Source organism: Bombus terrestris, chromosome 5 (assembly GCF_910591885.1).
Source record: "Bombus terrestris chromosome 5, iyBomTerr1.2, whole genome shotgun sequence".
NCBI lineage: Eukaryota > Metazoa > Arthropoda > Insecta > Hymenoptera > Apidae > Bombus > Bombus terrestris.
In genome coordinates this window covers 5,697,138-5,718,292 of record NC_063273.1, presented here as the reverse complement: position 1 = coordinate 5,718,292, position 21,155 = coordinate 5,697,138, and the positions used below count along the sequence as shown (strand labels likewise).

Here is a 21,155-nt window from a genome sequence, read left to right as displayed (position 1 = left end):
AGACTCAATTCTATGATTTCTCGACGTACGCGATTTGTTACCATAGAAAAAAAAATATTTAAATTCACCAATCATCAATCGACAACGAATAAGTATCACCTCTGGCATCACGATACTAAATTTAAGAAGTTATGTCAAGTAGATAATAAGTAGATAAGTCACTACACATATATATATAAAATTTGTACGTATATTTTATTTAATCGACATTTAATTTAATAATTATTCTACTTTCAATAACGTTAACCGCATCGGGTATTTGATAATTATCTATCTTTAAATATTATGCAGTAATTATTCTCTTTTCATTTTCGTTAAATAAATAATAAATTAATTTCACTTTCAGAGAAATATAATTATATGTTAAAACTACGGTTAATTTGATTTACGAATAACTATAGAAAGTATGTTAATTAAAAATATACACTGTGTGCCCCTTGACATAGGCCATTTTGATGTGCGTTTGGGCTTAAAGGGATTATTTCTTCAGGGGCAGGTAGAAGTGACTAAGAAGCTTGTAGTGTAAAAGTAATTGAAAGATTGTCAACAATTTCGATTGTATTTTTCTGCTCCTTCTCAATAATTTTTAATCAAAATTACTACTGTTAAATTAATGTGAATACAGGTGCTAGAGAAATACTGTAATTTATATATTCAGTTCTTAATCGTGAGCTACAATTGCAGAAAAATATTTAATTTACAAATAACGCAAACAATTGCCTTGTGGTCCAATTATCAAGAATAAAAGTGATGGAAGAAATAATGGGTAGGTATCCGTAGTTCTCCAATGAAAATAATGTACTTCGTATGTTAGTTAGTACGTAGCATATGATACGCGTCATTTCTGTTATAGAAATCGTGAAAGTTGAGAATGCAGTGTTCTTAGAAGATACAGCGCTAGAAAATTTATTTGGTAATTGTAATATATAGTCTATGATGTACAGAAATTTTTAATAGTTACTATAACATTGATGTGTGATTTTTATAGATTCAGAAAACGTACAAGAAACTATTATAATGTCTGCTGAACAAGGAGAATCCACTGACACAACAGGTATACAAAGCAGAGATAATTTTTTACTTTCTGATTTCATATGTTATTTATACATGGCTTTTGTTCATTTTGTAATGGATTTGTTGTTTTTGCATTACATTCTTTTTTTTTATTTATTATAGCCTTTTTTTTATTATGCTTTTCAGTTATTGCTCATGACGGTCAAATTATACAAATTATAACAGATTATGAATGTGTTACATGTCATCGTATCTTTCAATCACAAGATGTAAGATTTTAACTTTATTTTGACATTATTATTAATAGTAGAAATATTAAAAATTACTTAATTGTAAAATGTAATTTGCAATATGTTTTGACAAAATTACTTATTTCGATAGATGCTAAAGGAACATTTAGACATATGTAGAGAAGAAGACGATTCCAACATTTTACAGTTAAGGAGTCTTGAGAATTATGAGTCAGATGATGAAGAGAAAGATAATAATCCAGACTATATTAATAATTCCAATATGGAAGGTATATATTATATAGAATTTTGTCAAACATATTTCGAAGAAAAAGCTTTAGATAAGGAAAATGATCATTTCAGATGACAGTTCCAATAATAAAAAAAATTATAATGATAAGCCAATAATTATACCTGTACCTGATACACAATGTCATTGCTGTGCTGAAGATTTAAGCACTGCACACAGTGGTGGTGAATTTAAATGTCAACACTGTAACCTATCATTTAAAAAGAAATCATCCTTAGAAAGACACATTGTGGTAATTCATTGGCAGTGTGATTCATGTACCTGCAAAGATTGTGGACAATCATTTCGTGATAAGAAGTCACTAAACAAACATCGTTATACTACTCATGCTGACAAAAAAATTTTCAGGTAACTGTACATTTACTATTAGGACGAATATTTCATTAAATAGTATAATTTAAAATGTTTTAGATGTGAGCCTTGCGATACTTATTTTTCACGAATGTATCATTTAAATCGCCATATAATGCAATCTGGATGTCATGGAAATATTCTTAATACATATAGTTGTCAAGTAAGTTTTATATATAATATTTAATTAGCAAAACAAAGTTCGAGACTAATTGTATATGTTAATAGGTTTGCCAAAAAATTTTCACTCGGAAGGATAATTTACGTGAACATTTACGAACTCACGCTGGAACTCCTCAAAGACAAAAGAAACCTTGTAGATATTGTCCTAAGGAATTTTTTACTAACCAACAATTGTTAATTCACGAACGTGTACACACAGGAGAACGACCAGTTCAATGCGATTTATGCCCAAAGTCTTTTCTATCTTCTCTTGCATTAAAGAAACATAGACGTGTACATACAGGAGAAAAACCATTTGAATGCCAATATGTAAGTTTTGAATGAGATTCAATTTTAACAAATTACATTTCTTTTGTGATTAATATTATTTTATTATACAGAGTAGGGCATTTAAAACAGGTCACCTGAATAACTTGCTTGTTTACAAAGATAGAAGAAAATGCATTAGGCTGAACTTGGTATCAAGAGGCTTATAATTTGATAGTACTAATTTTTCTATAGGTGGAGGCATCAAGGAGATATGAAGATCAACTCTGTTTTTTTAAATGCAATGGTATGGTTTCTTATTTATAATTTGGTAGAGTATCATGAAGGTCATTCAAGGTTACCCAAAGTCAACTGCAATAGAAAATAGATTGTCTCAGATCACTTTTCGAATACTTCAATGATTTATATGCAACATGTTATATACATACTTAATGCTAGTACAAATGTTTAAAATGATAACCTTGAACATGGATACATAGTCTAAAACATTGTAATACTGATGGCACTGCCTGACAAATTTCATTTGTATCTGTTATAGAGCAAATTCTTTTTATATCTTCTTGCATCAAGTTTGATTGTTGGTTTTTTCTTCCTTTAATTCTCTTTCTTCTTTAATTCTAACTTCTTCCTTTAATTTTCTCCAGTAATAAAGATCTAGAAGTCAGGTCTTGCCAGCCATTTGTTACTTTCTGATTGACTAATCCAACGATCTCCAAATTTTCTGTTCGGAAATTCTATAACATTTCATGCTGAGTAAGCAAAACATCTGCCTTATTGGAACTACATGAAATGTCTTTTAACAATTCTGACAAAACGTTTTCTGAAATTCTCTTGTATTTGCGACTATTTAGCGTGCCATCAATAAAATATGAACCAATTATTTTACTATGAAAAAGATCGTACCAGATGTTTATAGATCAAGATCTCTGTTTGTCCACTTTTTTCAGTCATCGTGAATTATCTATGACCTATCTATTACCTATTATTGACCTATTATTATAGTGAATTATCTATCTATCTATGACCAGTAGTGCATGTTGTAATAATTAACTGCTTCGTAGTTTGTAAATGTAGTCTCATCTGTAAACAAAATTTTGCTCAAGAACATTTCATTACCTTGCACTTTTCGTAAGCCTCATTCACAAAATTTTAAACGTTTTTGAAAATCATTTTCACTTAATCTTTAATCAAGTAAAATGTGGAACAGGTGAAATTTGTTAACGTAAAGTATTCGCAAAATATACAAAGATATAAGAAGGATACGAGAAGTATTTGTTGACAGATGCCACTCTTGCGTAAATAAGAAACCATACTATTCCATCTAAAAAATCGGAGTTGATCTTTGTATCTCCTTGATGCCTCCATTTATAAAAAGATTAGTAATATCAGATTATAAGTCGCTCCATATCAAGTAAGTCTGGCCTAATGCATTTTCTTCTATCTTCAAAAACAAGCAAGTTATTCAGGTGACCTGTTCTGAATGCCTCACTTTGTATAAATTTCAGTAGATTTGTAATGTTAATCTCTTCATATAATTTTTCTATTACAAGCAAGCACTATATACAGGAAAATTAGTGTAAGTTTTTATTACAGATTATGTACAATTTACAAAGTTGTACTTTGTATAATTAAAACTTTAATTTATATTGTAGGTACTATATTAATTAATTTTACAAATATATACGATATATTAATTAATTTTCGAATTATTTTAGTGTCAAAAAAAGTTTGCTGCTCGGGAAACTTTAAATCGTCACCAAAGAACTCATACTGGTGAAAAACCTCATGTTTGTCAATATTGCTCTAAATCATTTATTCAGGCTGCTCAATTGAGAGCACATATATTTCATCATACTGGTGAAAATGGTTTTTACTGTGAGGTATGTGGGAAAGCATTTAGTAGAAAAGCTCGGTTAAATGTTCACAAAAAATTTGTTCATGAAGGAGCCACCCCATTTGCATGTCAAATGTGTGAAAAAAAATTTATAAGAAAAGAAGATCTGGTTAAACATGTAATACTTCATACAGGAGTTAAAGGTAACGGAATCATTATAATTTTTGTGAACTTTAATTAAACAATATTCTCTTTGTTACAGCATATAAATGTGATAAATGTACAAAAGCTTTTTCTACAAAATCTTCCTTACAAGCTCACTTAAATACTCATAGACGAGAACCACCACAATCTTGTGTTGAATGTAATAGAGTTTTCATACGTCAAGATTGTTTAATGAGGCACATTAAAGCAAAACACCGTGATCTATTAGAAGAAGTAATGGATGAAGTCGAAAAAAAGAATTTACAAATACAATTATATAACATTGCAACAGTTGCTGCAGAGAAAACAAAGAAAGGAGAGTCTACTCAATTTTCCACTGAAGAATTGTTAAAAGCCATAGCTGATCTTTTGAAAATATTAATTGATGACGATACTCTTCAGGTATAAATCGCGATAATAGTATTTGTAACTATAACAATTGTATTACATCAAATATTATTTAATACATGTTTATATGTATGTATTTTACAGCTCTTTGGTTGGCCTGATGCCCCTATTGAAGATATTGTACAAGCTGTAATTAGACGATGTGGGCATGAACCATTAACATCAGAATGTAGATTACCTTTTGATGAAAGATTAAGGGAAAACATAAAGTGTTTATTTATGGTTGTTATAGAAGATAATATGGTAAAATCTCTTTTAACAAGAAAGACAATAGATGACGTAATTGTACATATTTTGAAACTTTCAAAGGAAGCAAATTTATAGTTATGAAGAAGAAATAATTATTAACCAAGTTTCTATTTACATATGAAGTGTTCATTTTTTTCTCCTAATATTAACAAAATTTAGTCAAGTTGCGTTTTTTCTTTTCAAATTATGAAAAAGATAATTAATATCTTTTTTATATATTTACTTTTTTATGTGCATAAAAAATGCAAACATTTTGTTTAGGTTTAATCTTTTTGATTCTTTAATAATATATATCTATTAATAATTGTTGTCATACATTAATATGTAGTTGAATTTATTAATGCATTTTATTTTAAAGCAATTATTTTTTGTATAATATACATTATTTACAAAATATAGCTATGTACTGCTCTAGATACCTATCTTATAAGAATTTATTTATCAAAAATATTGTTACTAAATACTGAATGGGCCGGCTAAATGGGATCACCTACATATTTGTCAACCTGTATACATAAAAGTCAAGTAAAAAAATAGAGGTTAATTTATCATATTACATTATTTGTACATTAAAAAAACAAGCAATTATGAATTAGTTATTATTCTAAATCACTTTTACAAATATAAAGTTATGTTGTAATGTATATATATATATATATATATATATATATATATATATATATATATATATATATATATATACAGATATAGTTGTATATTAATATAATAATAAATAATGTATATTGTTACATAATATTATAATGTTTAATGTATAATTTATTTTTAATTAATTTAATGTAATTCATTTATTTATTAATGAGTCATTAGAATTACAATTTATCGCGTATTTCGATCTGTCAATCAGATTAAATATCACAGAACTGTTACTACTACAGTTATAAGTTATAAATAAATTTAAAAATCGTTCAGTCTGTGGACCATATATCACTGTAATCACCTAGCGGTGATATGGTGGAACTAATCTTTCATGAAAAAATTTAAAAATAAAATTTTTCGGACTATAAGGTGAGTTCTTGAAGTGATCAGGAATATATACTTATATTCTTAAGTTCATATAAGCAATGGGTAGTCATCATGTTAATTATATTTCGTGAAAAATAATATTATTTTATTTAATGCATTTCTCGTTGTTAGTCACCATAATGTTTACTTTCTCATATACATATATTATTCAGAAAAGAACGCTTCGGATATTTTTAGTCGATTATACATATTTATTTTGTCATGCAGAATATTATAAAAAATAATTTTCTTTCCATTAATATCATTTTGTCGTAAAGTACAAGAAAGGTGTCGGATAAGAATATTTCTTTTAAATACTACAGAAAAAGATGCATTAAACGCGGTGGCAGTGCTAACAAAGAACATTATTTAATTTCTCGAAATATTACTATTTCTTATGTTACACCGTCAAATTACTTAAATATGATCTACTAAAAAATTTATTTAAATACTTTCTCTTTTTAAAAATATAACATACTTATATTATTGTTCGATTGCACATAATGATATTACATTTATATTAAAATCTGTAATTTTTACCAAAAGCACATATTGCACAAGTGAATAATAAGTGAAACGTCGAAACGTGTATAAAATGATTCAATATTATACATTTTTCTAGGTATATATGTTTCATTGTTACATATCTCACGCTTCCTTTTCATGGAACTTTGTATTTACACTATAGAATAGTACTCGAGTTTGTGTTTGATTAAAGATTAACATGTTTGTTAAATAAATATTGCATTTGCTTTATCGCGTACTTCTTGTACTCGTAGCTATATGATTAGGAAATACATGATCTGTATTCTTATACATTTTTCCTGTTCTATATATATTTAGAAAATTAAAGTTGATTATTTATATATTATATATAATATATGTTATATGTAATATATATATATTATATATATATATATATATATAGCGGCAATGAACTTAAGCACTTCTTTTTTAAAGATAATGATAATAGCAATAGTAATAATAACAATAACAATAATATTGTTATCAACAACTGTATTCGAACAGGAGACAAATATATTACACACGCGTGTACAAATACACATTCATTCATTCATTCGTTCGTTCGTTCACCCGTTGAGTGTTTATATGTAGTTTGTTGAATATATCCAAATTATTGTAACGTTTTATTGCACAGTAACCTAACGTTAATTTTTGACGTGACATTAAAGGAGCTAAAAGAAGAATATAAATATAATTTAGATTTGAAAGATTATTAAAACTCCAAATGTTTTAAACATAGAAAGCTTAGCTCGAAAGGGTACGTAGTATACTTTGAGAATACTGAATAGGCAATTTGTGAAAGATAACTTGTATTATAAATTAAAGAAAACCGATTTGTTATATTGCTTTTTCCTTTTTATAATAAAAACTGTCGGTATCTTTTTTATTTTGTCTCTGACATTTTCACATTTTAATTAGACAAAAATCATGGATACCCGAATGTGATATAAAGATATCTATTGAAATAAAATACGTGAATATCGCGTACTCTTTCGAATATTTAAGAAATATATTATAGCAACATTGATTGATGTGTTTGGCGATGCTGTGTTAGCGAATTAATAAATATAGTCGTATAATGTGCGCATCAAATATGTACCAAACATATGTACATCAAACATATTAGTAAACTGACACAAAATATGAATACAATACTGAAGCTAAATTATGTATCTCGCTTCGATGGTGGTACCAAATGATCTGGTAATTCTGCAGGTAGGTCGTAACCTTCGAGTTTTACATGAATCAAATGCATTGCTAAAGCAAATTCTTCGGAGTCCAAAAATCCATCTTTGTCAATATCAGATAACTTCCAAATTCTGCCAAGTACATTGTTTGGTAATTTTGATTTTACCATTTCCGATTTTGCCGCTGAAAATGTGATTCCAAATGGATATTATTAATAATAGAAAATAAGAAAAAGATAATAATATTATATAATACGAAAATAATTTATATTGCTTCAAGCTTCAACTATTTTGCTTAAAACAAAAGCGTCATATAATCAGAAGAAAGTCTAGTTGAGTTTTAAGCATAAGAGTTAATACATTACATGTAATAAGAACTTACCTGCTCCTGTGATTTTTCCATCACATGGACCAAGTTTTTCAAACATTAAATTGTATTTATATCTTTCCTTATTGACAATCCATTCTGGTTCACCTGCGCCAGCATCGATACCCTCACCTCGTTTATATCCGAATGGACTCACTTGATCTTCCACGCCTTCGAATGCACCGCCTATCATACAAAATATCATGCAATTTTGTAAAATTTGTATCATATTATTTGAATATCAAAAAAGACAACGAAAGGAAGGAAAATTTGATTTTCATAGAATCTTATTTTCTTCTAAAGTAGTATGTGGAAGATAAAAAAAAATATGATGAATAAATATAAAAAGTCAACGTTTAGTCATACTGAATGGAATGGTTTCAGAGAACCGTTTATTTACTGAAAAATAATTAGATCATACGATCTTAAAAAATTAATAAATAGATTATAAACGTTTATGTATTTGTCTCCTAGTCTGGTATATATTTTTGTGAGTCATATACCTGTAACAAAGACAAAAAACATAAATATGGAAAGATACCTTTAACGAGTGAATCTGATGTTGTGCCAATTTCTTCATGAGGGATCATACTCATGAGTTGGGCAATATCTTTAACCAGCATATTATCAACCACTTCTAAGAGTTTAGGCTTCAAAGTGTTAAATTTACTAAAATCATGGTGAGCTAAGGACTCTTGCATCTTTTTCAAATCTGGAAAGTCACCAGGTGAAATTTGTTGTTCCCTTTGTATTTGGTCATAAATTTGGCCCAAATTTTTGATAAGTTCTTTCTTTTTGGTATCTTTACCGAACACACTAGGCATATCTTTTCTTAAAGCACTGATTATATAAGCATGCACCTATAAGTCAACATATCGTTAGATTTTATCGTTTGTTGAAATAGTACAGCCGATATCGATCGATTAGTAATAGGGTGCGGTAATCAATAGGCTGTAATTTTTGTTTCCTTACCTTTGCTAACCGTGCACGTTTAATCAAGTCGTTGAGCTTTCTAAGTGCCGCGTTTCTAGGTAACGATTGCATATCTTTGAATAAATCTTGTTCCTCGTCTTCGAATAGCCTAAAAAGAAAGGAAAGAAAAAAATGTGAAATGATAAAAGATACAGAGCTATACAAGTTTTTATAATACAAAGTGTAAACCATATAATAGCTTTGTATAATAAGTAAAAAATGCTTCTATTGCAATAACATAACAGATAATGTAGTATTTGTATAAAGTAAAAACATGAGAAAATAAAGACAACTCACCGTTTATTTACATCATATCTTAAAGGCTGATCCCAAAATGAACCAATATATACCCTAGCTACTTCAGGAGTTTGTAAAACTTTTCCCAAGGACCACATCAATGCTCCATATACTCTCATGAGTTGTTGATGATCGATCATATCAGCTTTATTGAGTACAATTCTAATTTTATCATCATGACCGCGTAATGCCTCGATTAATCTTCTGAATTCATCAGAGATGTCAAGCTTATGTGCGTCAAACAGTAGAATGATCCTGTCTACTCGTTCAGCAAACCATTCCATAACACCAGTAAAATCATAACCTCTATCAACCTAACATGAGAAAAACTGGTTTTTTAATTAAATATACAAGCTTGATTTGCAAATAAAAGTTTGCAGAGATCCATACCCTTTGCTTCTCGCCTGATAGGATACCAGGTGTATCGACTATAGATATGCCTTTTAAAACAGGAGACGCAACAGTAGAACATTGAAATCTATTAAGAAAAGCATTCCCAAATTTGGAAAGAGGACGAAATTGCTTGTTTGGATCAACAACTAAAGCATTTCCAGGGATCACACGCTCATTCTCATTGTACATAACTGCAATGAAGCGATCTGTTGTTGGTTCAGGTCCGATTCTTATTCCAGGAAAGTCTCGTTCTAGCAAATACTTGATGAAAGTAGTTTTTCCAGTAGAGTATTGACCCACCAAAAGGATCATGGGTTTTGCATCAAAATCCGGATCATCAAGTTGAGGCGAATGAAAATCTTGAAATTGGTAATGCTGCTCAAGTGGCAATAATTTAGATTTGTATATTTTTTTAAGGCCATCAGCAACATTTTCAAAGAGATCCTGTTTTCCGCTTTCTACTCGGCTTAACCAGCTAAACATTTCGTATATTAGTCAAAAGATGGTTCTGCAAATATAACAATATATTATAATCATTATTGCAAAAAGTCACGTATGACTAAAAAATGTTATGTTCATATGACTTCGATTGTTTTTTCTTTGCCAAAAAAAAATCATAATCTTAATACAGATTTGATGTTGATTCACAACTTTAACACAACAATTACGAATATCCTTCTTCTTCCCCTATTTTGAATAATTTAAGTAGATATTATATGTATCGTATATATACTTATAATGAAAATAAGTAAGGAAAGGTGAAAGAATGATGAAAATTTGAGAAAATAACATGAAATAAATCTAACCTCCTGTTCTGATTTCAATAAAACACACAAGTAATGACAGGCGCGCTCAACACTGACACTATCATACGGCACGACAGCACGACGTTTACCAGCCCATATGTAATTTATACGTATGTGTTGGAACGTAACTAGAATACTGCTTGTTAACGTATTAAGTATTCTACAAAAAATTTGATCTCGAAAATCTTGACAATTTAATTCTATTTCTGAAGCACGAAATGATCGATCGAAACAGGAAATGTGTATCGCTCGAACACGTTAATTGTAAGAAAACAACCGGCGATTACGCGCGACTACTCAACAGACCACGTCGCGAACAATTCTATATCGATACCGCGACTGCGCATCTCATAATCACTATATACCTCCTTCCATTCTCTAGTACTCTAGTTTATTATCCCTCTCTTTTTTCTGCGTTCCTTTCTATTCTTTCATCCTTTTTTCTTTCTTACATATTTCTATCTTTCCCTCTTTCTCCATTTCCTATTTCTTATATATGGCACCTTTGTTCTTTTCTTTTGGTAAATGTTTCTTTTTCGACAGAGTATTGTCAATAAATACATAGATTTGATAAATGGGAAAAAGGTTATACAAATATTTACAATGATTATTGTATATAATTAAATCTACTGAAATTAGATTTTTTTTAGAAGTTAAATCTACTGAAATCTACTGAATTATATATATAATTGAGAGTAGTCAATTTCAACAGATGAAATTATCCTGAATCGTTCGAAATTAATTAAATTGAAAATATATTATATAAATGAAGATAAGCAAATAATATGGAGACTATCAATCGAAAATTTCAAATATAATTGAAAAAATAATTTATATTTAAAATAGATACTTATTAAAATATAGGTATAAATATATATAGGCATTTATTAAAATATTTCAAGTAGGTATCAATCAATGAATTTAAAAGTGTATGATATTTGGAGCCTTTCTCTTTTATAGAAGTAAGGAATCCTTTTCTTGGCAATTAGTGATTTACGTATGTATTTCTGTAAAGTTGCGTACTAAGTAAAAGATACGCATACTGTCTACATTAAGAGTCACGCATGTGTTTAGCTTTATCTCGAAATGAGCGCACTGTTACGCGTCACTGTTAGTCGAGGTCGGTCATATTCCATCTATGATACATTACATACATACATACATACATACGTGTATATCTATTCGATTACTTATCCACTTACTTATCTATCCATAAAAAAAGAAAACAATTATAGATAAAAAAAAAAAAGCTAATGTAATTTCAAATAATTAATAATAATTTATTTTCCGAATCATTTTGTTCAAATAATTGTTAACATTTCATTGTTGTAAATTATTTTTCGATTTAATATAATAACAATAGCGATATTTGGTAAAAAATAATATTGTGTCACATACATATATATAAATAGAACAATGGGATTATATACAAATTGAATATTAATATAAAAATATTGCGTGTCCATTTATTTATTTGTAAAATAGTATGTAGACGTACATATGCGAAATAATTGTGATTAGTAACCAGTAGGTGGGAAAAATTCGACCGTTCAATGATACGTATGCATATGTGCATGAAATAAAAAAGTAATTACTTACATACTAGGGTTACTAGGTATATCGGTCGATACGGTACGATCTCGATGCCATTTAATTGACGCATTCACGCATATCTTCCATTTGAGTATTTGAATTCAACGGAAAGAGTGCTTGAAATAATCGTTCTCGTATTGCGCAACGAGACATGCAAAACATTCAGTGTCACTCGTTGCATAAGCAACGCGGACACATCCTGGTTAAACGATTTTATGCCAATTTAGTAATCTTAACCAGCTTCGCTCGAATTAGAATTGATTCGTATGATACAGTATACTTTGTTTTACGGCTATACGCGTTATCACTATCACGGACGTATATGAGAAACGAGAATTTTGGTTTCTTTCTTGCAAGATAAATTGTCGAGTATAATCAATTGTAGATAGATAGATATATATTTTGTGTATTAATGGGGGAGACTCATAAGAGTAGACATTCATCGTCCCAGTTCTCAGGAAGCACGTCCTTCCATAATTTAGTTAAGGTTTTTAGTCGACAAGGGATGCCACACTTTGGTATATTCATATGATACAATGTCATTTTTTCTGTATCATTTAGATACATTAACTATAAAAAAATAAAAAAGAGGAAGGAAGAAAATATGAAAATAGATTAGACGAAACAAATATTAACTGGATTAGAAATGATTCTTTTCAGTAGGAAATATATAATACCTTCAGTTCTGTGTCTGCAGAATTGGATGCAACGTGCAGTTCGAAAATAAGCGTCGAGCCGTAATCAGGCTTAAAGTATTCATTCGTGAATCCCATGGTCCTTAATAAATTAACGAGAGTTATGTCATGAGCAGAATAAAGATATGTTCGTCTTGTATCTTGACCATCATTAAAAGCGTGTAAACGCTCCAAAATTTCTTTCAATAACGGGCCTAAAAAATATTATTTATATAGGCGAATAACTACAATAAGATAAGAATGGTTTCTTGATCATAATTGTTATAAGATATAGATATTCATATATGTGTACCTCCTCGAAGCCGTTGTTGTAATGTATTGCTTGTAAATATAGCTAAGCTACGGGCTGCAATTTCACGCATATGCTGATTGTAGTATTTGTTTGTCCATTCGGGTAATTTTAAGCCATTACGTTCCTCGATTTCTAAAGTATTGTACAAAAATTCAACATCGGTAATTGTCGAGATATTTTTTGCGGTATAATTGGAAAGTTCTTGAAAATATTCGGCTGATGGAGATTCTGGACGTTTAGATTCATTTGCGTACGCTTCTTTCAAAGCTTCCTCTAATCGTGGACAGGGAGCCTTAACTACGATCGTCTGAAAATTGTGATCGTTGTTTTATCTTTCTTCCTCTCTCTATCTGTTTTAATATCGAAAGCATTTTGCTGGCGTACGATACGTATACCTTATCCAAATGTCTAGGAGTGGAATGAACAGGAACAGGATGCCACATTAATCCTGGCACAAATATTTCCTCTGAGTTTGGTGGATATAAAGCAGCTAGTAAAACTTGAGCAGACATTATGCACCGATCCGCGTAAGTACTTTGCGTCAAAGATAAACCACTCTCATACTTGTTGCCAATTATTGAGCCATATTCATTACGAATCCACTGACCAATATTGTACATTCGTATCATACCTTCCTGTGCATGAGATAGAATAATTGTATGATTATGTATAATGTTTGTATACATTGAAAACTTATCTATGTGATATAGATGCATTGGGGCATGCTTTTTTAATAACATTCCACTTATGATAATAAATAATAATAAACGGTTATCGATTTATAAAAAAACAGATTTGGAATTTGTTAAACCTTGGTTAAAGCTCCCCAGCCCCCTTGCCATTTATAATCCCGATACGGATCGTTTGGGTAACTTTCGGTAGGAGTACGATCTCCATGTCGAAAAACCTGCAAAATCATTAACAAATTAATAATCGTAAGAGGAAGGTATGTCGATTACTGTATTATAAAAAGTGTATATTAGAAAACAAAACATATACTTACAAATATCACCTGTCGTGCGGAATTTTGTGGAGCTAACAGTATAAAACTGATAGAGAGAGTGAGTATCAAAATAAAAATCGATACGCGAACACTCATCTTATTTCGTTGACATTTGTCCCGTTTGTTGTTATCATTAGCTCTGTATATATCTATGATATGTAAGGAAAAAATGATACGTGTATCATATGATACGTAAAAGATAAGTGTGCGTGCAGTGTGCAGTATAGAAGAACGAAGAAAGGAAAACAACGTTATTGAAAGACATGAGTGATATACAAAGATGAAATATAGGAATCAACTGCTCGGCAGAAACGCACGCGATGTCTTCCAATTAGTAAATACATAATTACGTACATAAGTAAAGAGTTTCTTGTAACAGCGCACAGTTTTTTTAAATGCGTGTATGGGTACAAGTAGAAATATCAGCAGTATCAGTACTTCGTTCTGATTTCTATGTATTCCATCATAAAGATCGCATGACATATAAACACCAGAGCGCGCTCGTATCGTTGATACATCATATGAGTCGTTTTTTGACATTTTAGACTACGATTATATAATCCGGTATCGTGATTTATTGTAAAGTCCCTGAAGCCTTGTCTTTCTTTATTTCTTTTTAGAAATAAAGAAAAATTTTCTGGTTACTACAGCTTGTTTTTTGTAGTTGATCCAATTTATTACCAAGAGTGTGTGTCTATTTTTTAAAGGATGCTTTTCTCTTCCTGACCTCTCTGCTGCATTTAGAGTTCCACCATTTGACAGAATTCCTGGTCTTTGTGGGATTTTTTTCTGGAGTTATTTCCTGCAATAGTTGTAGTCATGAGATGATGGTAGTCATAAGATATTCATATTTATCTATAAGTGACAACTCAATCATATTCTTTGCCCATTAATAGGTGATAGTGTGACTCCATTTCTAATCTATATTTTGTTCATTCAGTACTGATGGAGGAAATTCTGTGTGATTTTATGATACGTACATATTTTTGCATATTTGCAAGGCATGCTCTGGAGGAATGATTTGAGCCTATAATGTCATCTAATTGGTGCGTTGATAAAATTACATTCTGTAACAACTATATCAGAACATCAACCTAAAAATCAAAAGGCATAGGTTAGGGTAAATAGAAAATACTGGTTTGGGTAAATAGAGCTAGAGTATATCACTACAATCTGACAGCCTCCTTGCAAAGATTGACATATTACAAGACCCAACATGTGACTATAATCACATCGAAGAGATAATTTGTGTTTTGTGGACCTGCTTCCTATGGTATGAAAGATAAAAATTTATACAAAATTACAGAAAGAACAGATGGACTCTGCTCTGCAGAATTCACATATTTCTTAAAGAACCCAAGATACAGGGCATCAAACATATAGATAAATTTGTAGAAGCTTCGTATATCACCATGTAACGAGAATAATTATGTTAAAATTCAAAGACAACAAAGATTACTAAGCTTTAAACTGAAACCTTACCATCGTACTGATATTTTCTAATACATAAGTCTGAAGCTAGATGTACATTAAAAAGACTAAAGAGAGAACGCTAGATTAAAGATTAGGACTGAGTATTAGATTAAGATTAAATATTACAGATTGTGCAATTATTTTTATACCTTGATATTGCTGTTATATTGTTAATATTCAACACTCTTGATGTAACATGAAGCTAGATTTAAAACTAAGACTGAGCACTAGGTTAAGGTTTGGTATTACAAATTGTGCAATCACTCGGATTTTTAGTTCTAAGCTCACTATTTTTACTTGATATTGTTATTATATTATTGATATAGTGATAATGTGGCTTATAGACCCTTAAAAGCTTGTATTCATTAAAAAAAGATATCTTGATATTCTCAGTCATGGTGTAATATACTTATGTTCTCAACACGTATACCGAAATGGCGGGAAATGTACTATAGCAATGTTTCAAGATCCTAGTAAATACTTTATTTGTCTACTTTCTGCACTAGTTTTTCCGGTTGAATTAAGAGAATCCTTACATTCTTTTGTTTATGATAAAAGAAAGAAGGGAAAAGAGAGAAGAGGAAGGATAAGGAAAAGATAATAGCAAAGGTAATGTAGAAACGAAAGGTATATGTATTGGATTTATTTTCGTTAATTTTACATAAAACAGCGTATTGATACGCTAATAGTCGAATAGCATTCGTTCGAAAATACAATATGATGTATGTAATTAGTTGGAAACAAAATAGACGCAATGTACAAGTATTTAAGCTGCATGTACGACAGGTATCGATATCAGTTTACGGATGCAAAATAGATGCACGATCGGCTACAATTTAACGGATGAAACTGTCGTTACATAGATATCAAATTTTAATGACGACAGATGTCGGTTTAAGCGAATCTATAAGTGGCACGATCGAAAATTAATAGATTGAAAGATAAATTAAAGAATTCATAGTTGACCACTTAAACTTGTGCGTTTCCAATAATTATTGTTGGTTTCTATTTTAACGTTTGATTGTGTTATATGTATATCGTATCGCCAATGGGTAGGTTTGTATTATTTTAGTAGGTATTATTTTACTATTCTTTCCACATGTTCGTATATATGCTTGTAAACGCAGGAATACGCACTCTGACAGGTAAATATGAATGGAATAACTTTATGACTAGAACAATGACTAGAATGTAACTGACATTTAACTGTCTCGATCTTTTAAATTTTAAAGAAGAAAGAGGAGAAAGAAGCAACAATATGTTTTATGAACAAAAATTTTCAGTATACCGCGTATATGCGAGAGATCTGAGATAGAAATAATTGATTACACGCACGAACGATAATTTAAAAGAGAAATCGATTTGACTCAAGATTGATTTATTAATTGATAAGGGCTAAAGCAGCCAAAATTTGTCGGGTTGCAGTATCGGTAAGAAAAGAAACGAAAGAACGAACGAACGAACGAGCCCGTGCAAGTAAACATTTATGACGTTAGAGCTTAAAGTCGAAATGAGATTGATCAAGCGAACCAGTACGTTTTTGAATCTAGGGTTGTTCGGAACGACGTCGTCGGCCAGGTCCTCCGGCGTAATTCGCCGCTGCTAATCCCATCAAATGTTTTGCAGCTTGAGACCCGCTGAATCCGCGGCTCAAACCTAAGTCCAGTCCCCGTTTGTTACTGTAAAAAGAAGCCAGGGATGGTGATTAGAGTGTGAAACTTTTACAATAAATGCCAAATATGTATGTACTGCACTGGTATTAACTTTGCAAAAATGATTACTTTTCACTCACTTTTCAAGTTCCGGATTACGTATCATGGTGTGACCAAGCCGACTAATTATTTCCATTAGAGCTTCCGGATCTTCCTCCCAGTAACCTTGTTGTCTATAATGTAAAAGCATCAATGTATATTAACAAAAGCATTTGCGCCTAGTTGTGAAACATTGAGAGCTTTACTTTACATAATGCTAACAATGATTTTCATTGGGTACACGGCCAAGTTTTTTTCGCTGAAATTATTCGCGGCATTCTCATTTCATTTAACGACGTTTAACTATCGAATTTATAACTTTTCCATTCTGGGTTATACACGCGTACGCGATACTCTATAACAGTGGAACAGAAAGACATAACAATGGCAGTCTCTTTACTTCTAGATAGACGGAACAACCGTTTCCTCTCATTAAACGACACCTCGTCAAATGAAACTGGGTTAAACTTTCTGACACTGCCAGATGCGTCTTTCGTTCACCTTGTGTATGCGTATCTCTTTTTCTCTGTTTCTTAGACACATAATACGACTGTGCTTATTCATGTTTCTATCTATATTGTCCTGCTATGAATCGCGCGTTTTGCAGTATCTCTTGTTTCATCTCGTTTCATCTTGTCTAGTTCTGTGCCGCATCATACATCCGTTTACATCCGTTTTCGTCGTTTTCGATATATTTCAACTAGCGATACTACGAAAGATCGATCGACCAAACAAATTCGTAGGAAAAGATGAATAAATTGATTGCCAGAAATGAGAGACTTACGGCGCGGCATTCGTCGAGAGGTTCGAAGATACGAAAAGAACCGCAACCACCAACAGTATGTAGAACGATACCATTCTTTGATGCATCCTCGAAATTTTTTCAAATCTGAAAGTGAAGTGGTTTCATTGTAATATTAATTGATTCATTCAACGCGCCGTTGCATATATGTGCATGTTAAGAAACGATCAGGATGAAATTGATCAAAATATACGTTTTTCGAGTTGGAACTCCAGTGGAACGTCGATACGTGCCGATGAATATAAACTAAAGGAAAAATAAGGAAAAGAAAGAAGAAAGATAAAGAGAAGAGAAAGCGCAAAGTCCTTAGTCTTTACTATTTTTCTTTTTCCAAACCACCGGATAGGGAAAGGTAGGCGTACTCCGCGACTATAGCGACTAACAAACTATTCAAGCCACAATCTAAGAAGGAATTCTAGGAAGGAAAGAGATAAACTTTTCGAGCAGGTCTCTGCATTGTGTTCTTACGATTCTCAACAGACAGCTCCATACGGTAGCATACTATCGTAAGAGTAAAAAGGTTCATTTGCGGAACGTTACATTTACATATATGCACATATGCATATATATGTATATATATGTGTGTGTTTTGTCCTTAAAATGTTGTCGTAAGCAGTGATTGGGATTATTCGAAGCTTGTAAGGTCCAAGGAAATTGTATTCTCATTGAAACGAATACCCGAAAGTTTATGTCACGCTTCAGATTACAGCGACGCTTTCCAATTTCTCTTAGTATCGATGTTCGTTCAATTAGTATTTTATTGGAACGCAATCACGAGTTGCTTTCAGCGTGCCGAATGGCCGTAACACAGGATAATTGGATTCAGCGCTTCCGATAATTGATGTTGACGATACATTTTCACGCGTGTACTTACATTCGTTAAGAACAACTCGATACTCGAATACGCAAACATTTTCAAATGTTTAAATATCGCAATTCTCTGTGGGATTCTAAAAGAACTATCCCATCCACCGTATTGGAACTCGTTTAAGCCGGGAAAAATCGAAACAAAATATTGGATTTCGAGAAAAATGAAAATCGAAAAAGAAGCGAGATAAAGGGATGTGCAGATAACGAGAAATTAAAAGAATTGTAGCAATTACTTTCGTCTCTTTCGTTTTTTCTATTTTTTTGCCACCTTTCGTGCCCCGTATTTCGCAATTCTGTTTTTTATACCCCGTATTTCGATTTCCGCTTTTCATTTTCCGCTTTCCGCTTTCCTCTTTCCGTTTTCCGTTCTCCGACGACTAAGCAGCGCGGTACACTCGCAACAGGGTGAATCGCGTTCGATCGGCCATGAAAATTCAACCACGAAGAACAGCTGCGCGTATCGTTTTTCTTATCCAACTAAGATTCGAGAAGTGGAAATATCGTATAAATTGCTATTTGAAAGTAAAAAACAAATCGAACAGCTGTGAATTGGAGAAAATATCGCGATACCCATGTTTGCCATAAACTCGATTGTTTTTTGTTCAGTCTATTAATTCCTTTATAAAGAAGGAGAGACGTTTATCGCGAATGCAATGGCTCGATCTCACGAAAAGAATGTAGCAACGAGTCAAATTAGCTGTCGGCGTACCGCTTAATTTTTGCATCGTGAAACGAATAGATCGGACGTGTCGCGAATTACTTTCATTCGAACATCGAAAGAATTTATTATGTGAAACTGGATATTTCTCCGTGCGTTTATTTCGATAATCATTGCAACGTGGAGGTTTCGTTTTAGCGAATTCGCTCACGTACTTATTCTAATTTCGAGTTCGGTTCGAAGCGTGCATAAAAATCGAACAGTAGGAAAACTCGAGAAATGACAGAGAAGAGGAGAAACAGTGGTTGGAGAGTAGTCGGAAACAGTGAAGGTACAAGAAGGAAAATAGGTGAAGCAGAAAAAGAAGAGTAGGAATTATAAATGCGAAAGATTTGTTAAACGGGGATGACAAAAGGAGGAAACCGTATTCTATTTAAACTCAACGGAGTTGGCAGTTTTTTCAGTTTAGAAACGCGTCGTTTTCACAATGCAATGATTACGAGATTTATATGGATAGAAAATATTCATAGAGTGAATGATCATCAGAATTGTAGTTCCTGATGAAATTCGTTATTCGTACGTTTATTTTCCCTATAATATGTCTGATATTATGTACCGATAGCGATCGATTCGATTTCGTTATTTACACGCGTAAAAAGACCCGATTCGGACACTCGTTCGTTCTTCTCTTTTGTTGAAAACTTCAAAAATTCTCGTATATTTTGCGATTCGTTTACGCCGCGTACAAATGTAAGAAAGGCCAAAGGGAAGTATGCAGAGTCAGTTGATAAAACGGATACGCGTATTTAATCTCGTGTTAATATAAACGAACGATGGAAGAAAAAAGGGAAGAAAAGAATGAAGAAGCTAATGTTGCACTAGGTAATTGCACTTACCTTATCGGGGTACGATAAACGAACGAACACCGGTAGAGTTGTTCTTAAATTGTTAGCTAGATTGTTTCTTCGACGACGGAGAATCCCGCTCTGCGAATACGACTCTGCTCTTCACGGTTTATATAAGTCCGCGGCTTTACGGCGCTTGTTTCATCCCCCATTTCCATCCCCATCCCCACCCCCATAGTACCCCTAAAGACTTTCCTCGACCAATCAAACGGATCCGTGTACTACCCCGTCCGAGCTTCCTACCCTCGATTCTCGTATATCGTTCCGGTAACCACCAACGAGCGTAACGCGAATTCAACCGCGCGCACTACTATCGCCGAATCAACCATTCTTCTTCGTTCTCTTTCTTTCTTCCTATTTCTCCTTTTTCCATTCTTCCTTTGGTTTTTTTTTCTCCCCTTTGTTTTCAGAGCAAGCAGAACAAGTAAAAGTCACAAGTAGAATCGCCTCGTGTACCAAACTCGCAGAAGTTTCATATCGTTCGAAGAATATT

General features: G+C 31.8%; 4 protein-coding genes and 1 long non-coding RNA gene across 12 annotated transcripts; 2 read left to right on the top strand and 3 right to left on the bottom strand.

The window, feature by feature from the left end:
• The first annotated feature begins 78 nt into the window (after positions 1-78).
• On the top strand, positions 79-5,164 carry LOC100647844 (zinc finger protein 25). 2 transcript variants are annotated; one of them, XM_048405819.1, is made up of 12 exons: positions 79-184; positions 347-766; positions 854-913; positions 989-1,054; positions 1,201-1,283; positions 1,396-1,534; positions 1,608-1,902; positions 1,966-2,068; positions 2,134-2,397; positions 4,071-4,392; positions 4,452-4,795; positions 4,886-5,164. In XM_048405819.1, the coding sequence occupies exons 2-12, from the start codon at positions 751-753 to the stop codon at positions 5,123-5,125; spliced, it is 1,932 nt and encodes a 643-aa protein (XP_048261776.1). In that variant the 5' UTR covers positions 79-184; positions 347-750; the 3' UTR covers positions 5,126-5,164. The 2 variants fall into 2 exon arrangements, with proteins under 2 accessions (XP_048261776.1, XP_048261777.1); XM_048405820.1 differs by lacking the exons at positions 79-184; positions 347-766; positions 1,201-1,283.
• Positions 5,165-6,152: 988 nt separating this feature from the next.
• Positions 6,153-12,355, bottom strand: LOC105665745 (EH domain-containing protein 3). 3 transcript variants are annotated; one of them, XM_020862951.2, is made up of 7 exons: positions 12,220-12,355; positions 9,812-10,322; positions 9,422-9,735; positions 9,125-9,233; positions 8,694-9,012; positions 8,168-8,338; positions 6,153-7,969 (listed from the first exon to the last, which is right to left on the bottom strand). In XM_020862951.2, exons 2-7 carry the CDS (start codon positions 10,295-10,297, stop codon positions 7,764-7,766), a joined length of 1,605 nt encoding a protein of 534 aa, XP_020718610.1. In that variant the 5' UTR covers positions 10,298-10,322; positions 12,220-12,355; the 3' UTR covers positions 6,153-7,763. The 3 variants fall into 3 exon arrangements, with proteins under 3 accessions (XP_020718610.1, XP_012164079.1, XP_020718611.1); XM_012308689.3 differs by lacking the exon at positions 12,220-12,355 and adding an exon at positions 10,621-10,973; XM_020862952.2 differs by lacking the exon at positions 12,220-12,355 and having other exon boundaries at positions 9,422-9,750; positions 9,812-9,947.
• LOC100647614 (lysosomal acid phosphatase) lies at positions 12,075-16,057 on the bottom strand. 5 transcript variants are annotated; one of them, XM_012308690.3, is made up of 9 exons: positions 15,436-16,057; positions 15,184-15,297; positions 14,916-15,005; positions 14,204-14,352; positions 14,012-14,107; positions 13,596-13,835; positions 13,201-13,507; positions 12,891-13,102; positions 12,075-12,783 (listed from the first exon to the last, which is right to left on the bottom strand). In XM_012308690.3, the coding sequence occupies exons 3-9, from the start codon at positions 14,941-14,943 to the stop codon at positions 12,637-12,639; spliced, it is 1,179 nt and encodes a 392-aa protein (XP_012164080.1). In that variant the 5' UTR covers positions 14,944-15,005; positions 15,184-15,297; positions 15,436-16,057; the 3' UTR covers positions 12,075-12,636. The 5 variants fall into 5 exon arrangements, with proteins under 5 accessions (XP_012164080.1, XP_048261770.1, XP_012164083.1 ...); XM_048405813.1 differs by having other exon boundaries at positions 15,184-16,057; XM_012308693.3 differs by lacking the exons at positions 15,184-15,297; positions 15,436-16,057 and having other exon boundaries at positions 14,204-14,342; positions 14,916-14,990.
• On the top strand, positions 14,939-16,476 carry LOC125385093. The gene is made up of 2 exons (XR_007224056.1): positions 14,939-15,033; positions 15,144-16,476. It is a non-coding gene; the product is annotated as an uncharacterized LOC125385093 (long non-coding RNA).
• On the bottom strand, positions 16,305-20,806 carry LOC100647964 (diuretic hormone class 2). The gene is made up of 4 exons (XM_003395571.4): positions 20,654-20,806; positions 18,212-18,316; positions 17,469-17,561; positions 16,305-17,355 (listed from the first exon to the last, which is right to left on the bottom strand). The coding sequence occupies exons 2-4, from the start codon at positions 18,295-18,297 to the stop codon at positions 17,223-17,225; spliced, it is 312 nt and encodes a 103-aa protein (XP_003395619.1). The 5' UTR covers positions 18,298-18,316; positions 20,654-20,806; the 3' UTR covers positions 16,305-17,222.
• Positions 20,807-21,155: the final 349 nt, after the last annotated feature.

Coding starts and splice junctions, on each gene's coding strand:
- LOC100647964 (XM_003395571.4), bottom strand. CDS start 18,297: ATGCATCAAAGAATGGTATCGTTCTACATACTGTTGGTGGTTGCGGTT. Junction 17,562..18,211: donor CTCTCGACGAATGCCGCGCC/GTAAGTCTCTCA, acceptor TTTACATTATAG/ACAACAAGGTTACTGGGAGG. Junction 17,356..17,468: donor CGTAATCCGGAACTTGAAAA/GTGAGTGAAAAG, acceptor TTCTTTTTACAG/TAACAAACGGGGACTGGACT.
- LOC100647614 (XM_048405812.1), bottom strand. CDS start 14,743: ATGTCAAAAAACGACTCATATGATGTATCAACGATACGAGCGCGCTCT. Junction 13,836..14,011: donor GCTGGGGAGCTTTAACCAAG/GTTTAACAAATT, acceptor TCTCATGCACAG/GAAGGTATGATACGAATGTA. Junction 13,103..13,200: donor ACAACAACGGCTTCGAGGAG/GTACACATATAT, acceptor AATATTTTTTAG/GCCCGTTATTGAAAGAAATT.
- LOC100647844 (XM_048405819.1), top strand. Junction 1,903..1,965: donor GCTGACAAAAAAATTTTCAG/GTAACTGTACAT, acceptor AAAATGTTTTAG/ATGTGAGCCTTGCGATACTT. Junction 4,393..4,451: donor ACTTCATACAGGAGTTAAAG/GTAACGGAATCA, acceptor TCTTTGTTACAG/CATATAAATGTGATAAATGT.
- LOC105665745 (XM_020862951.2), bottom strand. CDS start 10,297: ATGTTTAGCTGGTTAAGCCGAGTAGAAAGCGGAAAACAGGATCTCTTT. Junction 8,339..8,693: donor ATCAGATTCACTCGTTAAAG/GTATCTTTCCAT, acceptor TTTGTATGATAG/GCGGTGCATTCGAAGGCGTG. Junction 7,970..8,167: donor TGGAAAAATCACAGGAGCAG/GTAAGTTCTTAT, acceptor TCACATTTTCAG/CGGCAAAATCGGAAATGGTA.